Source organism: Antedon mediterranea, chromosome 7 (assembly GCF_964355755.1).
Source record: "Antedon mediterranea chromosome 7, ecAntMedi1.1, whole genome shotgun sequence".
Lineage (NCBI taxonomy): Eukaryota > Metazoa > Echinodermata > Crinoidea > Comatulida > Antedonidae > Antedon > Antedon mediterranea.
Window position 1 is genome coordinate 16792838 of NC_092676.1, and position 25013 is coordinate 16817850.

At 32.8% G+C, this 25013-nt stretch overlaps 2 protein-coding genes across 4 annotated transcripts; both read right to left on the reverse strand.

Annotated features, from left to right (window-relative positions):
• On the reverse strand, positions 1–10905 carry LOC140054344 (vesicular glutamate transporter 1-like). Of its 2 annotated transcripts, none has more exons than XM_072099297.1 (10): positions 10646–10905; positions 4338–4513; positions 3891–4124; positions 3559–3646; positions 3127–3222; positions 2525–2613; positions 1741–1893; positions 1370–1502; positions 985–1226; positions 1–692 (listed from the first exon to the last, which is right to left on the reverse strand). In XM_072099297.1, the coding sequence occupies exons 1-10, from the start codon at positions 10689–10691 to the stop codon at positions 540–542; spliced, it is 1410 nt and encodes a 469-aa protein (XP_071955398.1). In that variant the 5' UTR covers positions 10692–10905; the 3' UTR covers positions 1–539. The 2 variants fall into 2 exon arrangements, with proteins under 2 accessions (XP_071955398.1, XP_071955397.1); XM_072099296.1 differs by lacking the exon at positions 10646–10905 and adding an exon at positions 5920–6122.
• A 377-nt stretch (positions 10906–11282) lies between these two features.
• On the reverse strand, positions 11283–16798 carry LOC140054347 (uncharacterized). 2 transcript variants are annotated; one of them, XM_072099302.1, is made up of 5 exons: positions 16696–16798; positions 14877–14995; positions 14337–14471; positions 13943–14020; positions 11283–11819 (listed from the first exon to the last, which is right to left on the reverse strand). In XM_072099302.1, the coding sequence occupies exons 2-5, from the start codon at positions 14967–14969 to the stop codon at positions 11562–11564; spliced, it is 564 nt and encodes a 187-aa protein (XP_071955403.1). In that variant the 5' UTR covers positions 14970–14995; positions 16696–16798; the 3' UTR covers positions 11283–11561. The 2 variants fall into 2 exon arrangements, with proteins under 2 accessions (XP_071955403.1, XP_071955401.1); XM_072099300.1 differs by having other exon boundaries at positions 14337–14474; positions 16696–16797.
• Positions 16799–25013: the final 8215 nt, after the last annotated feature.

Genomic DNA, 25013 nt, shown 5'->3' on the forward strand with positions numbered 1-25013 from the left:
AATAGATAACTGGACGATAATGTAGTGTTGCTTTGAAGCACACACTTAAGAGTAAAGTTTTTAATTAGAGCCATATTCACACAATAGATTCCATTAGTATACGCATTTTGTAGTCATAGAACAAATCGGCTATGGTAGGCATATTATCTGTACATAATTTATTATGACATTGTAAATTTAATGTTTAAGTTAGATTTTACGATAACCACAAGTACCTAAGAATCAGTGATTTCTGTATACAGTCACTCCAATTTTCTTAGCTCAAGAACCGATTTAAAGTTTGTTCTAGAACTGAGAGAAGAATTTCTGTAACAAAAGTATTTAATTTCTTAACTGCTCATAGGCATAGATGTGCTAATTTCTTTATGTTGATTTTTATGCAAACGTCTAAGTTATTCTTTCCATTTAAATGGTTTTTTGTTTTATTCTTCCTGAATGGCAAGTTGCAGTCTTTCTGTTGCAGTCTTTCTATTCGTCAGTGGACATTTTTAGTCGATGTTTTTACAAAATGAGACTGGACATTTTCATAGAAAAAACATTTATTGACTCGTTGATGTGTCAACTGCTGAAGGTTCTTTGGGGTTTGCCCATTCCTGTGTCTCGCCACTAGCTAGAATAAGGAAAACCAGTAAACCGAACATCTGTACAGCTGCCAGAATCCAAAATTGAATTTTCCATTGTCCTAACGTATTCTAAAATTAATTTAGAAAGACAATCATACTATAATTTAAATTACCTATACATCGACATATTATAAACTACAAATAAATAACGGGGTGGTGATAACGATACTTGTAGTACGTACGTACATAAGTTGTGGCTTGTGCATTTCAAATAACTTGTAAATGACCATGATTGTTTGTGAGACTGTATGTCGAGACTCGCCTACCTTATTTTACTTCAGGAGATTCTTTTGCTCAAAATGTTTAATTGGTTTTTTTACTTTAATGACAAATTAATATATAAAATTATTCTTGTTCTTACGTTTGTTTCTGTTAATGCTCCCAATATAGACGTACCAATAAAGCCACCACAAGCTCCAATTGAAAACATTATGCCACTGATCACTCCTGAATGAAGAGGTGCGAAATCGGAAACATTAGCATTGATTCCAGTGATTTTGAATCCGAACATTCCAAAAGCAATAACTATTAATAAAACTGAGTATGCTGCATTGTTTGAAACGTAGCCCAATGATACCAAAGATATAGATGACATGCCAAACCCTGAAGAAAAAAAATAGGTTATAGGGAATTTCAATTCATTGTTACTGTATGCATGAATACCCATGACCCACATCCATTTTTCAATAATTTTCAATTAGTTTTGTATTTAATTAGTTATAGGTAACATATAAACAATTAATTACCAATAACATTGAGTAGATGACGTGTTCCTATTTTACTTAATTTTCCATGTGAAATCAAATAATCTGCCAAAAAACCACCACACACGGTAGTGACAACCTGAAACACTTGCGGAAGGATGTTCAATAATCCCATCTGTGGATTATTTTACAAAGGAAAAAAGGAATGCTGTATGTTTTATGATTTATGTTTACTTAATGTGCACATACTTACATTGTGTTTTAGACAGATTAGCATTAGAAGTACCAGTATGTAAAGTCTATTAAAATAGTTATTCCTACTACAAAATAACATTAGGCCTACTTACAGTATTTTTCAAGCGTTACTAATTATTCAATATTTTGCAATGCCGTGAACAAATCAGGAAACTTACCGTTTTTATTTCAAAATGTAATATTGTTGAAAGGAATGTTGGGATGTCTGTAAATAGAAGAAAATGTCCAAATTCGAATGAAAAGTTAGCAATACACACAGCTATTACAGGCCCTGACATTATCAATTTCTTCCAAGGTACATCATACATCTTCTAAAAATAATAATAATAATAAATATTTATGTATAATAGTTTTTAAAAACAAATAAAGAAAACGAGAATATAATCGTAAAAAAATATCTAATTTTTAAAAAGTGTATTAAAAAAGATAAATAAAGTATTAACAAATATAAATAGATACACATTTTTTTAAGAATTGTAAAAAGGAATTGACTAGAGATATGTTCAATAGAACACGAACCCAGTCAGACGAATCATAAAGATATACGACGATTAAAACTATTACATGTTAAAAAAATGTTTGAAAGATTGTAAAAGTTAAAAATGACTGTTAAAATGTGTACAATTTTTCTCATCATCAGTTTGATTAGAGTTTGTTTTCGATTTTTTGGATAAGGAGCGTTATACTAAATAATTAGAAAGAGGACATTTTTACACTGACTGACAATCACACTTGGGTGTTGAAAGTCTAGGGACTAAATACGGAAAGTTGACATTTTTATCCTGGCTGATTTAACTCTAAGTATGTCAATAGTAAAGTTTAACAATACATCCAATTGAGTTCATGTTCTATTGAACATAGTATCTCTAGTTTATATATAATATTTTATAATATTAACTTGACGATAACAGTCATTTAAATTTCTCGGTTGAAGTACTGTACCTGCGAACGTGTACTGATATTATTTGACTGTATATTAGATAGACATTCTATAATATACCATCCAAGATATAACAAAACACCACATATCCCTATAAAATAGTAAAAAGTAGTAGTGGCCTATTGTATGTATTTAATAATAATAGCTCAATAAACAATGATGAATGAAAAATCTGATAATAAAACTTTAGTCGACTAAAACTAATTTAACAGCAGGAAACAAACAAATATTACAGAAATAGCCTTCAGACAGGAGCCTATGGCTTTAAGTTATTGAAAATATTGTTCAACGAATTAAAAAAAAATCAGTTATATATAATAGGTATTCAGCCGCATACAATTTGTATTGACTGTCGAAGGCTATGCTGTGTGCATCATTGAGTCACTTTAAAGGTTGCTTAATCATTAAAATTGGATAAATAAAATTCAATTGGAGTCGATACGTTTTTAGGTATTTTACAAAATTTGCCAGACACGAGCCAAAATCTTAATTTTAAATTTGTTTCATCCAGTACGTTGACAATGCATTTTTAATCCTTATTTCCGAGAACTTGGGAATAATTCTGTTATATAACCTATTCCAATTCTGAAATATTTAAACTTACCATATACATAAAATGTAGATGGCCAGCCTCCCAGAAACCTGCTTGAACAAAGTAGTGCGGAGACATAGCTGGCTAATATTGGACCAAAACTGTAACCTATAATAAAATAACTAAGCTTAACTTTTTTTTTTTGGTGGATAGCCAAATGTAATTCCGTGTAATGCTCAAATTAAGTTGTTGGCAGATTTCGAATCAATAGGACCAGTAGAATTCATTGCAATAGAAGGCAATTTTTTCTTACCCCCATTTTTACCATCAGCATCAAATTGAGTTCTTTGTAGATTTGAAATCTTCCAAGAATTCAATTTAAGCAATAAGCTAACGGAATTATTAATTGGAACATTAAGTTCCTAGTACTACAGTAGGTGTGATATCACTATATGATATAATAGTCTAGTTTAATAATGTATTAACGTTGAGTTAGTAACCTACCCAACGAAGCAATTGATAAAAATGTACCACGTTCATCCACTTCTGACCAAGTATCTGTTATCACTAACATTGGTGAAAGAGTGAAACCCTGTAAACAGATTAGATTCAATTTTTGCATCAATTATAATCATAATGTCTTGTTTATATGAAATATATATATAGGATAACATAATCCTTATGTTATAAGATGTATCATCATCTTCCCATCATCATCATCATCATCATCATTACAATCATTATTATCATTAACTTTATCATCATTAATAATAATAATTCAAAGTTTTATCATAAAGTATCGTGTGTTAGTGTTTTTAATCAAACGATATTATTACCTGTCCTATTCCATCAATAATTCTGGTAAATATTAGAAAGCCTACTCCAATGCTGGCAGCTGGTGGTGAAACTATCATAGCTATAGATGACATTAAGATTCCCGCCATAAAAACAGAAATACCGTCAAAGTGTCGTAATAGCCAACCACCAACAGCGGGAGATACTGCATAGCCATAGTAAAAAGACCCTAATATCGCTTGTTGTGTTTCCATATCCCAGTAAAACACAGTCCCCTGTAAATAGAATAATAATTATTATTTAAATAATAATAATAATTATTATCTGTTTATTTATTAGTATGACCGGTCCTCCACTCGCCGCGAACCAAAGAGTTTAACGAACAAAGTAAATTGAGTGAAACAATTAGTTATGATTTGAATTGCAAATGTTTATCTAGTTTGTATTAACAATAAACAGTTGTGAATTTTAGATAGACACACATTTACCTTTGTGGTTTCCTGCAGTTTATAGCTTGTCGAATTTAGTCCCGTTATGTGATTTTCTGGATATACCATAGCTATTATTGCAATACTCCAGTTCATTCTGTTAGCAAAGACCAACGTATTGCCAAGACAACATACAGACAGAATCACATACCGAAACTTTATTCTGCTCAACGAATCTACAACATTGAAAACAATAAAGCATAATGTATTGAAACTTTATGATGAATGATTTCTACCAACCTAAATCATAGTACAACAGCGATCATTTAAAACACATGTTCTCAAAACATTAAGGAACAAGTGATGTGATGAGCTACAAAACTCGAAGGAAATTGAAGAAAAAGTGGAAAGGTATTTAATAAAACAGTAAAAGAAGTACTTGGGTATAAGAAGAAGTGCCAACAGCAATGAATAAGCAAGGATTTATGTGAGTTATTTGAAGAAAGAGGAAATTGGAAGGACAGCGTTGAATTAAGAGTACCGGTACCGAAACAAAGGTAAATAAGTAAAGGGAAGAATGAGAAAAGGTAAGAGAATATGGGTAAATTATCTAGTCCAGTCAGATGAGAAATTGATGAAGTTGAATATCCATAAAGAGAGAGAAAGAGACATAAAGGCAGCCTTAAATCAAATAAAGAATGGAAATCTAGTGGCTAAGATAACATTACAGTTGAATTATTGAAAGCATTTTAGGACAGTGAAGAAGTTCCAAAATCATTGAAACAACAATAACGTATTGTTAAAATACGATAAATACGAATAGAACCAAACCAGAAAAGAAAGACATTCGTTTTTTCCAGTGGCCATCCGACTCTTAAATTCTTGAACTTTGACTCTTATTATATTGTACTGTGTATTGTGATTTGTGTATATTTTGTAAGATCATTTTAATCCAGACCTTTTTAATTGAATTGTCCCGTGTGGAATGATTAAAGAATTTTGAATTGAATTGAACAGAATTTAATTACGATATGGAAATGGATAGGGCATGTGCTAAGAATAGACGATACCACCAGCAGCGACTCTGTATAACAGCATTGGCATGGAAACCAGAAAGACGAAGGAAAGTTACTCCACAGAAGACAGTGGAGAATGAAAGGAAAGCCAAACGAGTTGACAGAAACAGAAGGAGCTGGAAATATTGGTGTGGTGTAGTAGAGATTTAAAATGTAGCTCTAAATACTTGACCTGAATAGCCATTTTGACCTTTGACATTGATATGCTCTACCTAGATAACGACTGTCCGTAATATATACAATGTATTAACTTCCCGTAAGACGTTATTAACTAAAGCCTGGTTTCCATTAAAATCGCTACAGCGTTTCCATTAAAATCGCTACACGCGCAGATGTCGCCGACGCAATCGGGAAGGCTCCCCGATTCATCGCAGTCAAATCGGTAAAGTTCAACCATGTTCAACTTTGCCGATTTTTATACGCGTACTAGATCCCCGATAAACTCTAGCGTTTCCATAGAATCGCTACGCTCTGTCGTTTAGCGATTTTATGGAAACCAGGCTTTACACAATACTGGATGTGTTGAATGTGTTTAGCTTACCCTCTATTCTGAAAATGTGACTTACCATCATTTTTTAAAATCGGTTGATTCTCACTCTCTTCTTGGTGGTTGTACATATCACCAAACCTTTCAAACTGTATAATTATTATCAACCATATAGAAATTATGTACAAACAGCAAATTGTAATTTAATTCTAAACCGGTCGATGGTCAACAACTTTTCGGGATCGATTTATTGAATGTTTGCCGAGCAGTTGAACAAAAAGTGTGAAGAGGCTTTTGTGTATTGTTTAGTGTATCGGCAGTTTTATAACCAATCCAAAGACTGGAATGAACCGTGATTTCCCTTAGTGTCTAATTTTCTTCACGTCATTGCACATTGCACATCCAAAGAAATTGGAATCAAGTGTGATTTCCCTTTTTGTTTGTCAAACCATGGGGTCCACGGCAAAGGACAACATATCATGGGAAGTTTTCAGAATGAACTTTCTAGAGTCCCTCAAAGCTCAGTAGGTGGTGGTGCCGTCTACACTTCTTGAAACCGGTCTCTCGTCAATCTCTAGTAGTTTAATTTCGTTTTATTTATTTTTTCTTTTATTAGTAAAGTATATTTCATAATCTTGATATCTTAACATATTCATTAACATGTTCATTTCTTAGAGTATTTATTTCTTAGAGTATTCATTTTTCTTAACGTATTCTTTCTTAACACATTCATTTTCTCTAACATTTATTCATTTCTTAACATAGGTCATAATTTAAGCAAAATAATTTCTTAACGTAATCATATTTTTGCATATTTATTTCTTAGGGTAATCATATTTTAGCGTATTCATTTTTTGTATATTCATTTCTTAACATATTTATTTCTTAACCTTGTCATAATCATATTCATCATTTTCATTTCTTTACATGTTCATTTCATCATCATAAACTTAGGAGTGTTAATTCTTTGGTTATTTTTTAAGCATATTTAATTCTTAACGTATCCATTTCTTAACGTATTCATTTTTTAACACATCCTTTTCTTGACAAATTCTTTTCTTAACGCGTGGCTTTCTTAACGTATTCATTATCAAAGTAGGCCTATATTCACTTCTTAACATATTAATTCCTTAACATAGATATAATCTTAGCGTGTATCATTTCTTAACATATTTATTTCTTAACGTAACTATCTATTTCTTAACACATTCTTTTCTTAATGCATTCTTTTCTTTACGCATTCATTTCTTAACGTATTCATTTTCGAAGTAAAAGCCTATTCATGGTTCTTTTTATAATTATAATCTTAGCGTGATTGTTTTCTTAACATATATTCATTTCTTAACTATTCATTTATTAGCATATTAACGTCCAGTGAAGTGTTTCGTTTTATTGATATTTTTAGTATTTCCTGATTTGTTGTTTCATAATTGGTTGTGTTTCAGCTCTATTTTGTACCCTTTGCAATTTTAAAATATGGGCGTTTGAACCAGTACCCCAGACTGTTGAACAATAGTCAATATGTGATAAAAATAGAGCATTGTATAATCTTTTAATAATTTTAGGAGATGTAAAACTTTTCAATCTATAAAACAGATGTAGAATTTTTGATAGTTTTGCACATATAGAATAAATATGTACTTTCCATGAAAGTTGTTCATCAAATGTAAGTCCCAAATATTTGAACGTTTCAACTTTCTCAATCGGAATGTTATCAAAAATTACTGTTTCATCTGTTGTTTTATTAACACGTGCATGAGTACCAAAAAGCATGTATTTGGTTTTATCAATGTTTAGAGTTAATTTATGTTTATCTAACCATTGTTTTACATTTTCTAACTGTTCAGTTAAAACTGTTGTAAGCTCTTCATTTGATTTACATGCATAAAAAAGTGCAGTGTCGTCTGCATAGAGGACTGTTTTACAAATCCCATCAACACTATCATGTAAGTCATTTATGTATAAAATAAACAACAAAGAGCCAAGAATTGAGCCTTGTGGTACCCCATAGTTGACATTTAAAATTTCAGATTTTTTTCCATTAAAATTAACAAATTGTTTGCGATTTTTTAAATAATTACTGAACCCTGCAAGCTCAGTGTTTATCATTCCAAAGGTGTATAATTTACGTAATAAAATATCGTGGTCTACCGTATCAAACGCCTTTTTTAGGTCAAGAAAAATTGCTCCAGTTACCAAGCCATTATCAATATTTTTATATATATAATTGCATACATCTATCAGTGGAGTAGAAGTTGAATGTAACGACCTAAAACCAGATTGCTTTTAACATAATAAATTAAACTCATTTATATGATTCATAACTTGATTATGGATGCATCTTTCAAAAACTTTCATAACAATAGGTATAACAGATATTGGACGGTAGTTGTTAAGTTCATGTTTACATCCTCCTTTATAAAGCGGAGTAACCTTAGCACATTTCCATTCACTTGGAATAACACCAGATCTTAATGACCAGTTAAACAAAAAGGCAAGACTTTGAGAAATTTGTGAAGATGCAATGTTAAGTAACCTAGCGGAAATCCCATCAATTCCAGTAGCTTTTCCAATTTCTAACTTTTCCAACAAAGCTTCAATTTCATTTCCATTAATATCTTTAAAGTTGAAACGACAATGTCGTGTAGAATAGTTATGTAGCGAATGGTTTTAGTAAATATAATGGGCCTTGTAGGCACCAGTTTATATCTTCAACTTTGATTAAATTTAAATTACGGAACAGGGGGATGAATGTGAGCGAGGTGGAGAGCCAGTTATAATCCTGATAGCCTTTGTTTGAAATCCGACCGTCGTGCCTATCTACAAAATATTGGACAAGGTTTTCACATCTCGTCATATCTTACATGACCAGATGTGTATAACAAGACCATTGGATTTATTAGATCCATCTCTGGCCAGATCTGTCCAACAGTACAGTAATCCTACTGAAACTGTACAAAGCACTTGTTCTGCCTCTACTCGTGTATTGTTGCATTGTATACCCATATCGCTCTAGGACAATATACAGAGAAGGGCAACTCTAATTATTTTGCATCGACGTCGACTTCAACAGTCATATAACCGGAGACTTCTTCGGCCAGAAATGATGGAATTTAAATGAGGCCTACCTCAGCGATTTTATAAGAATCCTATTTGTATGTAAAGCATTGCACATGAACAATGAATAGGCCTACTGATTAATATTAACTATCCAGGAAACATTTAAAAGGCTCTGACTGATTACTTACATGTACTATAGTTGTATTATCCAATACTTCACATCTTAATTCTATTAATGACCAATTAATATTGTATTATTGACATGTTTTAACTGCCGACTGATTGACAGAGTTCAACGTGCATGTCCCTCTAATGCACGTTGTAACTTTCTGATGCGCACAATCACAATTTTTCTTTAGAGTCTTTTTTATTTTCGTAAAATCTTGACTTTTTTACAGTCAATAAAGTTCCATATCCAGTATTGCTTTAATTTTTTAGCTTACATATATTTAAAAGTGAAGGATACTTCGTGTATAACAAAATTAACGGCCGTAAATAGTTCCAAAGTATATTCTTGACGATTTATTTTTATTTTTACTTTTATTATACTTACTCATCTCATGCGAACTAGTATATTATTAGTCCGGTGGCGGGGGTAGGTATAACCACATGAAAAGGGACAAATTGCCATCCAACTTTTCTAGACCAGACAAGATTACGAATCTGGAAGGTAATTGATCAGGATAGGAAGCGTTTTCGAGATATAAAAGGTCAAAGTTCAAAATTGACCAATTACAACAATGTATTATATATATGTATTAAAACCAATTTATTTTAACACAATTTGGTCTTTTCTTAAATTGTTATGATTATATGTATCTATTCAATCACCTTATGATAAAAAAAATCCTTCGCGATTAAGGGTCAAATGTCAATATTGACCAATCATAGAACTTACCTATAAAACCAAATAAAAACTAACAATTAACATAACATTTGATGTTTGCTCATCCTGTTAATCAATACATCATTTAAAAGAGCACATACATAATTTCATCAGTTGACATAAGGTCAAAGGTTAACATTTCAATATGCGTATTAGGTAGTCTGTACTAAATAAATGCAAAGTTGTCAAAACTATGCCATTTTCATTATATTATTTGTAATAGTATCTGCCCTTCTGTCTCCTGTACAGGTAAGATATAATGATTATTCATGTTTTAAAAATAAATACCGTAGTAGGGACAGAATGATGTGTAGAGTGGGTCTTTTTTTTTATTCAAGAAATGCTGTAGAGTGAGGTACAATAATATATTATATTAGTATAGCATTTCAACGATCATTGCTCATTGCGCTGTTGCACTTTTCAAACATGCTTGACATCCATCAGTGCTGCAAATTCTGTTCAAAACTAAGAATACTAGTACACCAGCGGAGAATCCGTTCCCCGAAAAGTACAATGTTCTTCAAAGAGCAGCCTTTTTTGCACACGGGCCTACGGGTTATAGGCTTAGCCCTTACCACCACAGTTAGCCTCGAACCCTTGTCATAAAGCTATATTACTAGGGTTTCACTCTCTTAGCCGCTCGGCCACTCACTCTTAAATTCAAATTAAACACACCACGAGCTAGATTAAAGATTAAAAGCAATCCGTTTTCTAAACACCAACCAACATTGCCTTGTAAAAGAATCTAACATCTAACATCAATCTAATATGTAAGTAATAATACCCAAACGTTCTACGCTAAGTAAATGATAGATATCAACACCATGCTTTAAATTATCTTATACAGTACTGTACCTACCATTATTCTGCAAAATTGGTTGTTTTTCCCTGTTCTGGTTTGCCATATCAAAATGATTTAATAATTGATGTGTATCACGAAGAACTGTCTGGACTCTGTATGTAACTGTATACACTAACTTTCACTATTTATTTAATTTAATAGAATATTCCAGTTGAATAAACCTATTATTACAAAAGCTTTCATCTTACATTTGGCTATTGTTAAACAACGTTATTAAGTTTTTTTTTAAACCAAGTTTAAGGTTGGAATTATATATTCATATATAAAGGTATGGGCAAACATATCTTGACTATTATTCCAAGGTATAGAACCCAGTGTTATTATTACCAAAGTTTATATGGCACTTAAAGAAGAAGTGAAGCGAAGAACAATATATATTTGTATAGCGTAGGCTTCGTCGAAGATGACTGTTCGTAACTTTAATCGTGAATCCGTGATAGGTATATACGTCCACATGAAGATATTCATAGATAATATAATGAAAACAAGCACTAAAATTGGATTTCAACATATGTTTATTACTAGTTTTACTTGATCTACATTTTAATCAGAACAAAATTTACTCTTGGTCATATTTAAGTTTAACAGCAATAATAACAGGGTAATTATTTATAAATTCTGTATTTATTTAGACTACTGTAATTGTATAATGAAGTTACGAATGAATGACTCTGAATGGGTAATTTAGGCAAATGTTCGTCCATAAGAGAATTAATTCATGGTTAAAGGAGAGAGATATAAAAGTAATACCTCCCTGGTTAAAGCTTGCAATACTGTTCAGTCTTTGTGTGGAGTTGTTTTCTGTTATAAGAAAAAAAATTCTGAAATATGACGTGATTTGAACTTAATTAAGGCAATGGGATTTGTAGCCGAGTATCTAATCAAGTTAAGTAGGCCTAATATTAAAGGTGTTTTACCAATAGCAAGTTAATCTGCATACGTAACTGCATCCATAATACGAACAATAATAACCACATCTAACGTAACAATCGCGTTTCTCACGCGTTTCCTGCTCTTCAAATTCAGCATGCACTTCAGACCAAAGTATGTTTTTTACACCGTTACAAACGCGTTTCATTTGATCAGTTGCTGTGTGACTAAAGTACTGTTTGTTAATTTCTGAGACTGATTCCAATCTGTATTTAAACAGCTCTGAAGGAGATCCATGCTCCTGTGTAGAAAATAAATTAGAAATACGGAATAATTGTATACAAAATAAAGTATGTAGGCTTAATTTGTTTGTCGAATAAACGAGTTAAACATTGTTACAGTTCCCGTATAGATTACACTTTCCTACGAAAGCTTTCGAATAAATAATAATAATAACCTCAGAATGACCGTGATTATTAGTAAGTGTGGTTAAATCATTTTATGGTAAAAAGGAAACCGATTTTTGCTATCCATAAATTACTAATAATGTTGGTATTTTGTTATTCCACAGTTAATTTAGCAAAACAATATTGATCAAGAAGTAGTAGTTTTGCTCATACAATGTACAGTAATTTATGATTAATAATTCATTCGTTAATGTTTTTTTTATTCGGACATTGAAAATAAAATAATACAATGCAAGCAAAAATAGAATAGGCCAAAATTAGCATGCACGCTTTATGAAACCCTTCCCACGAAACAGAAAAAGAATCAAACCTAAAACATACCGTAAAAAAAGACGGCAAAAAGTAAATAACAAGTTTTATAAATATATCTATATATAAATTTACGTAAGGGCAAAATTCGGTAAATCGCGCCTTACTTCTAGAATTTTTACTCGATGGTATATAAAGTTGGTTCGTACTTTCGGTACTGATTTTAAGCACCTGATGTAACCCTGTTTACTAATTAAATTAAGTTAGATAATAAGTTATTGACGGTTAAAACGAATTTAGGTTCCAAGATTTGCCCCAAATAGGGGTGTTTTCCGATCGTGGTATACACTGTCTAATGGATGTCCATCTTGAAAAATACCCGCCACAAAAATGCGAGGAGGCTTCGCATTTTCCTATCTCCTCCTACGATAATTGTTTTTAATAGCTGAAAACCGGTTGAACAGCTAGAGTACACCATCATAATGTTGAAGACAGGCCGATTTTCTTTAAAAAATACTATTTTGATAGATTTAATATACGATTATACAAATCTATTGATTTGCGATGAATGGAACATCCCAATCTCTCAGTCTGCCAGAGTTTGGTTTAACACAAGTACTGTAGGTAAATTTATGAGCCCTTGGTTTAACACATACGGTAGGTAAATATATGGGCCCTTTGAGAATAAACTTGCGAGATTGTGGATAGGCTCTACTGTTAGATATATAAACACATTATTATATACAAATAAACTTTATACTGACAGTTCTTTCTCAACGTTTGTATTAATTAATAATTACCAAATATAAACGTCGTAGTGGTGTATCGTGACATGGTACTTTAATATTTCAATCGATTATGACAGTGACAGTTTTAACTAAACTAAATAAAGAATGTTCTCTAATATAATTAGGAATCTCTTGCTATACACGGGGAAAATTAGTGTACAATGAATATTTAAAATAAATAAATAAATAAATAAAATAAAAAAAGTATTAAATCGCAAATGTTTTACTGTATTTAGAGGTATATTATTTATAGGCCTATAAAACATGAAAAAAATATTTCGTTACTGAGTGGATAAAGAATATATTTAAAAATTGTTCCTCTTTGTACCTATCCGCTTTCCCATCCCTCAACCCTAATGTTACATACAAAACACAAATTGGGTTTCTTTAAATGAGTTCAAATCAAAAACTTGGACTCATTTTGTGATAAGTTTCTCCTTCGGAAGTAATTCCCAGGGTGCTAATTTTAGTTGACTACATAAATCATCGTGTCTATTTATTCGTTTCTGTAAACGACAATGTATAGGCCTATAGTCCTGCGGTACGTACATTTGAAATCGCCAGTTTTGTTACGCTGAAATTACTGTGTATTCGAGAACCATCTGTGGGCACGACCTAGATGGTACGCGAGCGAAGCGAGCGTACCATCTAGTATTAATAAATAAAGTTATTGTGAGAGATTGTTTTAATATGATCTGATTCCAGGGAAGATTAAAATTACACTCTTCCCTGGATTACACATTTGTGTTGTTGAATATGCCATTGGTGTTGATGTTCCATTGTAGTTATTCACTTTGACAAAAGAATCGAAAATGGATCTAAAAATGAATCTATTTAGATACCTGAAAACTGTAATTTAAAGCAAGAATATAGTCAAATTGGCTTCCTTCTAGCAAATTAATATAAACCATATGACGTACCAGTCTTGTTGCATTGTATTCTGCAAGGCTGGATATGTAACACTGATCATCATCTCCATATCTATGAACAAGGAGTCCCTGTAAGTGCAAATTAGAAATACCAGTTTGTTATTTATCAATAAGCATACTACGTACGGTAGTTATACAAGCTTCTGATTATTCCCCTTCTACTCTAAATTCTTGAAATCCTGCATGGATGGTCCCGCAATTGTGCACGCGTGCCCGTGTAATTGTTGGAAAATAAATAATGTATGACGTTGGCTAAACTGACACATATGTCTACATAGTTCATAGTTCATTGTATCGTTGTCCAAAAGGAAATACTGATGATGGTTAACAGTACTCCAAATAGTACCCGATTCTCCTTTAAAAAGAAAAGATGGTGCCTACTTACATGGGTGACATCTGTGAATACAGTCAATGCACCGTTTCCCCTTTGAGCCTCAACGTCAATAATCTGACCGTCATCAGTGTCTTCGATTGTCTCTACCAACTCTCCTCCGTCAACTTCAAACGTCTTTTGTTCCTTCTTCTCAACAATAATACATTTTTTCGTTTTCAGTATAACATTTGTTTTTAGATGGAACGGACAACAACAAAAAATATTAAATATGTTTAGAATATTATATTTTTTCCAGCCTTTATGCCATTATTAAAAATCAGATAATATATACAATATTTGATTCTTTAATTATTAATTAGATATTATTAAATATTTCAATTTTTAAAATATTTTCCTTCGTCGTTCCAAATTCATGAAATCATCAAAAATGTTACAGTTTGTTTCAAAACCTATTTATATCATGAACATATGTGTAATTATGTGAACGATTGTTTGATTATAACGATACTTTTATCGCTCTTGCGAGAGAGCCTTCCGCATTGAAACCAATGATATAATTAATAATTAAAAGACTACACAGTGTGATCTTACTTGGAACGGTTTTGAGGCAGGTGTTGGACTTGCTGATGCACCATACATACAACCAATTAAAACGAATACACACATTAAATTTACTGCGTCCATTTTATATCGATCGATAACTGGTATACCTACAACAATAATACCAACACTTTAGTAACTAACAATAAAAACATAAAGCGCTCAGGAACTGAGACAACTTTGCAAAAATAGTCAATAGGCATGTTTGCAGCAAGAATAATAACTTAAAATTCTATATTCTATAGGCATAGGACAAATTCCAAACCCCCCGGTAATACTGTATGTATGTAATAATTAATTTGAAACGATACGATGAGGAAATCTGTGAGAATGAAAAAAAGTCCCTCCAACCGAGATTCGATAATGCCTTAATATCAAATGAATCATATATTTACAACAACAGTAATATACTTTTGCTTTGCAAAGCATTTTGCCAAGAAAAAATGCTTTGTAAAAATGAACTGTATGAAAATTTGACAGTAAAATAATTCTTCTCAAAATAAATCATCTACCAAACGATGATGTCATAATATTTTAACATTGGAACATTAACGATAAGAAATAAAATTGTTTGATGATCACAAATGTAATTTCATACCACTGTCTCAAACCTATAAACATGTTGCACTCAAAATACATAAAATCATCGTTGTTATAACCTAAATAAGACTGTTATTATACTTTAAAAAAAAAATTGATATTCATATTTCTCTACAGCTCACCATGTCGGTCGGTTGGTCGGATGGTCGGTCAAGTCAGTAGTAAACACTAACTCACATTTGAGCACGCGACTGCAGCCATGATATGGCCTTGTTAATACGAGTGACGAATTTGTAACCATTCGATTTTAACTTAAAAGATGTTTTAATGTTAGGCTACTGTATATATACTTTTACATTTTTGTCTTTCTTTGTCAGTTGAGGCATGCATAGTCTATTAAGACTGACGCATGACAAACAATGGTGTACCGTATGTATCTTTTTAATCAGAATTGCTGTCAACCAACATTTATTAGTATTATAACAAAGCCAATAAAGTGTCTTGTATAACTTAAATAATAACTTTTTCTATTATAAATCGTTCTTCCATAATATATAGCAATAGTTAAACAAAACAATTATTATTACATTGAATTGAGGAGCGATAATATAAAATCCACAAAACAGTTAAAATTACAGAAATCACTGAAAAAGTTTTTAAAACTAAATCACGATCTAAAAATTGATACCAATTTATAGGCTACCAAATACAAGTTAAGCATTACCGTTGAATTTATGAAAATATGTGTTATTGTATAGAAATATCCAATTAAAACAATAAATATTTATAAATAAAATGTCTTGAATTATTTAGTTATTACAGTATTATCAAGTTTATTATTTGTATTGTGTATTATAATAGTTCCATTTTATTATTTTGTAGGCTTCATTGATGTTTTATTTTGGCCTTCTATGCATATGCCAATGTTTTATGGTATGAAATAAAAATGTAGGCCTACACATAATTATCTTTTACCTTTATCATTGTCATATAATAGGTGAGTCCCGTACATTCTGAACATAGGAGATAATGAGCTGTTAGTAGCTCATGTAGGCCTTATAAGCATCATCATTATATTGTTGTAGGTTCCCAGTTCCCCTACGTCTTCTTATCCTGGACCCCCTGGTATTTATATATGATAGTCAAGTGCCCTAACCACTCGCCAACCGCAAATCCACTACCCCGTTCAGGATACATAAAACGCAACTTTTAAAAATATAAAATGTATAATATATTGAAACAGAACGAAAATAAATTAAAAGAAACTTACCTTTTGTACGACTTTCTTGTGATTGGGCCCAAAAAAATTAATTATGTGATAAATAGTGTCTGCAAGTCTTTATATACATCTCAGTCTAGATAAGAATGCGGAAATAATTACAATTAACTTATAAGATGACCAACGGAGGCGAAGGTGTTCTAATACTTTTATTTTTTTTCAGAAATATAAGGTAAGCTGATGATAGATGCGGCGCTGTTAGCAAGGTAAACTTAATCCCACCTGTCGCCACAGGTAACTGATCCAGGTTCTCATAATTGAACAAAAACATATTCCAAAATGTTTGGGAAATTCCCTTTTTGTCCAGTGTTTCGAGAAGAATTTTGTTTACTTGTCCATAAGTAGGCCTATTACAACCTGAGATACTCAGATATCTACAAATAGCATTGGTTATGGATTTGTTATTGCTACATTTTCATTTTACTTACACTGTAATTTGAAATGATTATAATATTTATTTATTTAAAAACTTAAATTATTATTATTATTATTATAAATTGTAATATCTACAGCCTAATTGTAATTTTTTCAGTAATTTTCGTTTGGATTTATATAAATATGGTCCTGTTTCGTTTAAGAACTATCATACCTTAACTAAAAAGGAAAGACTAAAACTACAGAATAGGTAAAATATCAATATTATGAAAAAATTATTTTAAAAATGTTATCACCACCAGCGAACTATTAACAAATAATGTATTTTGATTGTTGGAAGGTTTGCATGATGACACAAATTTGCGCACGTGACTGCAGCCATGTATATGGCCTTGTTTATATTATAAAGTTTGCGGTACACCCCGAATATTAGTTCTAAAAAGAACCATTGCGTTACCGTAGAAACTCCACAATTTATTTCGGTGGTGTACCGCAAACCGTATAATATAAACAAGGCCATATACATGGCTGCACTTAAAATATGTAGATTATAGTAATGGCTACGTTAATGTTAAATAGCAAATCATGTGCGCAGATAAATGTATAAATTAAGGCATACTGTACATAATTGAATAGTTGAATTTTTCATGACACCATTTCTTCCTTTCTTCTTCTTTTTTTATTTTTTTTCTCATTCAATTACAAACTTCGCGTATTTATCAATTTAGTTACTACTCTAAACGGATAAGAATAATGTAAGCATGTTACATAATTCACTGATTATGTTTAGGCCTAAATAACATAGTATAAAACTGACTCTAAACAACGAGAGGAAAGCCATGATTCAATGTTGAATCATGCTTGCCTGTCGTTATTTATTTAGAGTCAGTGTTATAGAGCCTACTATAGATATGATATGATAGTTTGAATATGAGTTAATACCCAGAAGTCAACTGATTTGTATGCTTTTTGGCCCTGGAATTGAATAATACGTGATCATGAAGACATTTTAAACACTTTCCCTGGTGAGAGTTATGATACGGAACTACAAGGTTTGGAGTTTGGAACCACGGGGTACAAAATCAAATTAAATTTCAAACTTTAGGGGAACTTCCCTTCGAGGAGGAATTTTAATTGTTCAAACTAGTCAAATGCAAAATGTAAAATCCATTACAGTAACTTACAATTACAACAAAAAACAACCAGAAAATAGTATGCCACACACAAACACAACGTACATAATAATTTGAATGAACGTCTTGAATGTTTTATTGTGTAAGTACATGGCATTGAAATACTTACATTTGTTTTTATTTTGTAACATTAATTAATAACTGTCTTGGCCAGATTGATTTAATAATGTAGGCCATGACTACGTGATCTGTTATTTCGCTTCATTTTGATAGTGTTTGAAATATAATAATTTGTTTAATATCTGCATATTTCAAGCAGAAGGTTCAGAGTTCAATTGATCGTTCCACACCCCTCCATAGGAGCTCAATATTTTGGGAGGTAAATGTTGACATCCATACCTACCAGAATCAAGTGAAATTAGCTTCTTTTAAATGCTTTCACAGATTAAACCTTATATAGCGATTACATGCAGTCTAAGACGAATATGATTATGCATACTCTCTAGTACAAAGTTCGTTCAAAGGCCCAAAGTTTTGCGGTAGAAGATAGTGGGAAATGATTGCAGAGTGTGGCCGCATTTTGTTTCTTACTAGTAGTTTTTTTGTGTCATTAGAAAGCGAAAAAGAGCGTCACACACTACATTAATTGTCCCTGGTATGTGTCTAGCTGTTAGGTGGTGGACGTTGCTGAGAAGCAAGGTTAGGACAATGGCCCGGAGTAGACTTATGTACAGTAGGCCTACATGATGATACGCTTTGTAGAAGATTTCTTGTTTAAAACATGTACATTGTCGAGCTTGTCACTGTAATAGACGATTTGGGTGAAAAAAAGTTTATTATTGCTAACATTGCCTTGTGATATTTTGACTAATTAAGAAGAGGTTTGGTAGGTCCTCAAAAGGGCCATCACCTGCTTCAACAGACTGATTGGCGGAGTCGAGGGGTAGGATAGTACTGTTTAGGGGGAAGTGAGGCCACAATCAGTAGGCCGCCTACAATTCCACCACGGAACACCATATCCAATCAGTAGGCCACCTATAATTCCACCACGGAATACCAGCCAATCAGTAGGCCGCCTATAATTCCACCACCGAACACCATATCCAATCAGTAGGCCGCCTATAATTTCTCCACGGAACACCATCCAACCAGTAGGCCGCCTTTAATTCCAGCACGGAACACCATATCCAATCAGTAGGCCGCCTATAATTCCACCACGGAACACCATATGCAATCAGTAGGCCGCCTATAATTTCACCATATTCAATCAGTTCCGTTGTCGTCTAGGTCCAATGCAGCCTGCTATAACAACAATGATAATAGCAGACTATCATTTGGAGGGCAATAACCGCCAAAAATACAATGTAATCGCGGACATATACGAGTACTCGTAGAAAAATACAACGTACTCGCAGAAACATACAACGTATTCACAGAAAAAAAAAGAACGTACAACTTAACTTACCGTATTCGATAAAAAAGACGACCACAAAAATCCACAACGTAGTTGCTAAAAAGAATTCGCATAAAATGACAACGAAATGGGAGTGAGTGGGTATTTTTTTCTTTGTTTTATAGTTTTTGTATTTGTTTCGTTGGTTTGTTTCAAATGTTTTTAAAATTTTACTGAGATTGTGATTTGTGTATGGATTTTTTTTTTACTGAAGGGGTTACCCAATATAAAGAATAAATAAATAAAATATAGAAAAAATTTCCATTTTATAATGGGTATTAGAAAAAAAGCTTACGCATCAACTGCACGCATGGATGTACATTTTTGTTGTAGGAAGTTAGTAGTTTAGTGTTGTGTAGTTTATCCACTAGGCTAGGCATAATCGCTAGGGTGAAGATGGAGGAGCGAACATTATAAGTTTTGAAAGATGGAGGTGGTAACCTTGATTAAATTAGAATGCATGTTTTGCATGTCTTAAGATAAACTATGCAGAAACTGTGTTTCAATCTGGAATTAAAAACCAAATTGTTCCGCTGAATACTTACAAAGCTAACTAATATAGTAGTATACGTGACGTGAATAAAACCGTTTTATCTAGAGGGCGTTTGAAATACTTGAATATAACCTCAGCCTACTGTAACATCATAAGATTTCACCGGGAAAAAATATTTTTTTTTATTTGTGTTTCTTAATGCTAGCTATGTGCGATTAGGCTAAATTCACTACAACCATGTGTATGCGAATTTGGCATATGCGGCATATGGAACTAAAGATAGATGCAATGTGTTGCGTTTGGCCAGATGAAAAGGGCTACCTGTACATTTATAGATGTTGTGCCGCTGCACAATAATTACAAGATGAAGGTGTTAGCAAAATGACCAGCTACAATTACTTTGGCTACATGCAGTGTTTTTTGAAGGCATAGTGAAGGGATTTCAATCTACTTGAACTGTTTTGATGTATCACATACCTTTTTGTTATGTTTATGCTTGGAGGATGACTGTAGGTTATAAAGGATTCTGGTGGTGAGAGGATGCATTACCCATACGGGGAATGTATCCTCTCAGCTACTGATTTTGATGTTGGAAGCAAATGTTGGGATAGTGTCTGTACTCACATTGGCCATGTATGTGACATCGTTGTTTAGTTTAATAGTGCATCTATCTGTCTGATGGATTAGTTTTATCAAATATAAACTTGTCTTGATGAAAAACATCAATAATAAAACTCGTCCTAAATATTAAAAACTTAATCCTATAAATAATCTCTCTCAAACTAAAAAAAATAGTTAAAACAATTGTCAAGAGTAGAGAATCGATATCGCCTCAATATAAGCCCACTGAGCCATCCAGCTCGTCGATTCAATTGGGTGTTACTTTGTATATGAATGAATAAAACATACATTATACGTAAGCATTTTAACCGACCAATCAGAACAGTGTTTACATCTTTTCTTGAACTTTGAACTTTGTTTGGTGACATTTCCAAACATCCCAAGGCTTCCGAAGACGTTGCTTCCGAAGACATGCCGAATATAAAGTTCTTTGTGACGTCACGGGTTATTTAAATAAAATCATAAAATTCACTTTTTGTCTCAGATATATACTGTTTCGTATGTTTTTCAGCGTTTCCAATCCATTCTAAGGCGTTCCATGCGCTACAATGTCAAAGTGTTTGCTACAACATACATATCTGAGGCATTAGGGAGGTTTCGCAACCTTACGAATACGATAATGAAAACGGATACGTGTCACACATTTGTGAAACTTTTGAGCTGATTCCCATTTCATATTCGTAAAGCGTATTCGTGTTGACGAATATCACCAGTCATATTCGTAACTACAAAACGAGTATAGTTTTTGATCTATTTTGCACATTTTGCAATTGAATCAGGAATGATTCATGATTATAATATAATTATACTTTTATTTAAAGTAATTTACTAAAGTAATTTACTAAAATGCCATGTCGATTTTGATAAATAGCAGTTTTTAAAGTCCTCACTCCCTTTGATGTTACGCTAGAGGCCTAGGCAGCCAAGCACCAAGCAACACGTACCTGCGCTTCGCTCAAATTTACCGCAGTCATATTTTGGACGGCGCCCTCAATATTTCGTTGCCATGCGAAACAGATTTTTACTGGCTTATGAAAAACGAATACGTGTGCGTGACGTATCCGTTTTCGTTATCGTATTCATAAGATTGCGAAACCTTCCTATTTTAGGCCAATAGGGACCTAGAATACGATAACGAAAACGGATACGTCACACATTTGTGAAACTTTTGAGCTGATCCCCATTTCATATTCGTAAAGCGTATTCGTGTTGACGAATATCACCAGTCATTATTCGTAACTACAAAACGGGTATAGTTTTTGATCTATTTTGCACATTTTGTAATTGAATCAGGAATTATTCATGATTATAATATAATTATACTTTTATTTAAAGTAATTTACTAAAGTAGTTTACTAAAATGCCAGGCCAATTTTGATAAATAGCAGTTTTTAAAAGTCCTCGCTCCCTTTGATGTTACGCTAGAGGCCTAGGCAGCCAAGCACCAAGTAACACGTCGTACCTGCGCTTCGCTCAAATTTACCCCAGTCATATTTTGGACGGCGCCCTCAATATTTCGTTGCCATGCGAAACAGAAACAGGGTCTTCTCGGATAAGGACTATAAACCGTAGGTCCAGTGTACACAGTTATAACCTGTGTGTACTTTAAAGAAACCCAGTTCATTATTCGAAAAAGAGTAGGGGTTACCCCGGTGAACTGGTTCACACAATAGCCCCTGTATCAGGGGGATTACCACCTATCTGATAGGACAGTGATTAATTCACTATTGGTAATCCTTGGCCACATTGCCTAAAGACATACAATAAAATAAAAAATAAAAATAAAAAAACGAATACGTGTGCGTGACGTATCAGTTTTCGTTATCGTATTTGTAAGAAAACTCCCTATTACATGATTTCTCCCTACGAAAGTATTGAGTGTGTTCCTCCTTGCCAAAATACGCAAATTGAGGGCGCTATGCTTTGCCAAAATACTCAAAAAAATGCCAAAATACGCAAATTGAGGGCGCTATGCTTTGCCAAAATACACAAATCATGCCATTTTGGCAAAGCATAGCGCCCTTAATTTGCGTATTTTGGCATGATTTGCGGATTTTGGGAAAGCAGATTTGCGTATTTTGGCATGATTTGCGTATTTTGGCAAAGCAATTTGCGTATTTTGGCATGATGCTCACCAACCCCACTCTTAAAAGCTTTAGTCGTGTACAGCGCCACCTACCGGTGGATCCGGGAATATTGCGTCCAGCCTTTCAAGTAACAATAGTTTCAGTTGACAAACGACAAAAGCAAACGGGTAAATTTGAAAAGAAATAGGTTTTTTAATACTACTCGTATAAAAAAAACCTGTAAATTAAATCAAATTATATTATAAAATTAGGCCTACAAATCAAAAATTAAAACTCTTTCCTCTTGTACAAAAATGAAGTTTTTTTTGGACATTAAGTAGTTCTCGAGAAGCTGCAAGAGTACTTGCTACTTTAAAACTGCTCGCCGGCTTTTGAGAATTTTCTTCTATCTTTAACACTAGCAGAATTTATACCCTGGTCCGAATTACCTCCAAAAGTTATTGGAGTGGTTCTTGACCAAACATCTATCTGTATATTCATTTTGGTAAAGATCTTGCAGTGACTTTTTAGCTGCGTGCAACCTGACTCTACAGCTCACTATGTCGGTCGGTTGGTCGGTAAACACTAACTAGAGCACGGTACTGCAGTCATGTATTTGGCCTTGTTCAGTAATCCTGCTAACACAAGCGATCGACTGTTGGCGGAGGTGGTAAATAATATTCTTTTCCCACGCCTATATACATGTGGGCCGGGTCAAATTAGGGAGTAATTAATTCTCCTACCATGGGCCAATAAATTAGATAGGTCCATGCTCCTACCCTGAAATATTTAGGCCTACATATACTGTAGTTTAGTTTATGATTATATTTTGTTCTGTACAGTGAGCCAGACTATGTTTACACAAAATATTTATTACTGATTGTTAAACAACAATAATTGAAATAATAAACCATTTTATCTGAAGAAAGAACAATGATTCAAGTTGTTAGTCAAAAAGTCGAGCGGCGTTTTTTTATAAGAAATATGTCTTGTTTAGTTGGGAAGCCAGAAAAGGTTTACCTGCATCCTCTAGAAAACTATGCTAACCATGTTTTTCTGCTTCCTTCTATCAATTGTGTGCTGTTGGTCGATAAAACATGGGTCAATTAGGTCAATATGGTCAAAGTTAGACTTGGCGTAACTTGGTAACTACTGACTTTATTGATTTTTTTTTCATTCACTCTAATGGACAACTTTTGCTCAAAGTAGACGGAAACCCCTTTTTACTGACCACTGGTCAAGAAATTGGCTATATGAATATCTCGGCAACCACTGGTCAGAAAGTGACAATTGTGGTCTCAAATCACTCGCAAAGTATATGTTTATATTTGTTATAGTGTAATAAAAATCATAAAACTGTCAATAAACCCCTAATTTTTACCTTTGACATAATAGCCGGCACATTTTTTTATTAGAGCACACTTTTCAAATCTCTGAAATTGTTGGGCGGATAGCATTATTTTTAACAAAGTAAATAAAAAAGTTATAATATATTATATATTATATGTTGCTTATGTTTCTGAAATTTATTTTTTTGACATCCAACAACAATGTACATATTAAATGAAATTAATTAAAAACTCACACATAATGTTAGAATAAATTGTGATTATACAGGTTTAATATTATCATTTCTAGGCTATGGAGGCTCCATGGCTAGGCTTACATATTAAAGGATTCTGCCAGGAAAGACAATTAATTCAGCAAGGCGACAACGTCAGGCTAGGCCTATAGCTGGCGTAACATGTTCGTACGTTACCGCTCTTTACCAGCTAGGCCTACACAACTAAGCCCGACTAAGCCAGGCCTAGAAACCTCTACGAGATAACTTTCGACGCGAGCTACTTAGGTAGTGATTTTTTTTTCTCTTTTTATCATAATTAACCTTAATACAACGCACATTTAAGACAAGAAATGACCTGGTTTAATGTATTTAAAGTTTGGCAAAAATGACTGTGAAACCACCAACATGTCAGCAACCACTAGTCAGGAAGTAATAATTTTAGTCTCAAAGTACTTGCAAAGTATATATTTATATTTGCTTTAATAATTTGAAGCCAATTATCAATTTCTGACCAGTGGTTGCTTAGATATTCTAGCCAATTTCTTAACCAGTGGTCAGAAAGGGGGTTTTCACTTTTAGCAAAAGTTTCCCATTAGAGTGAATA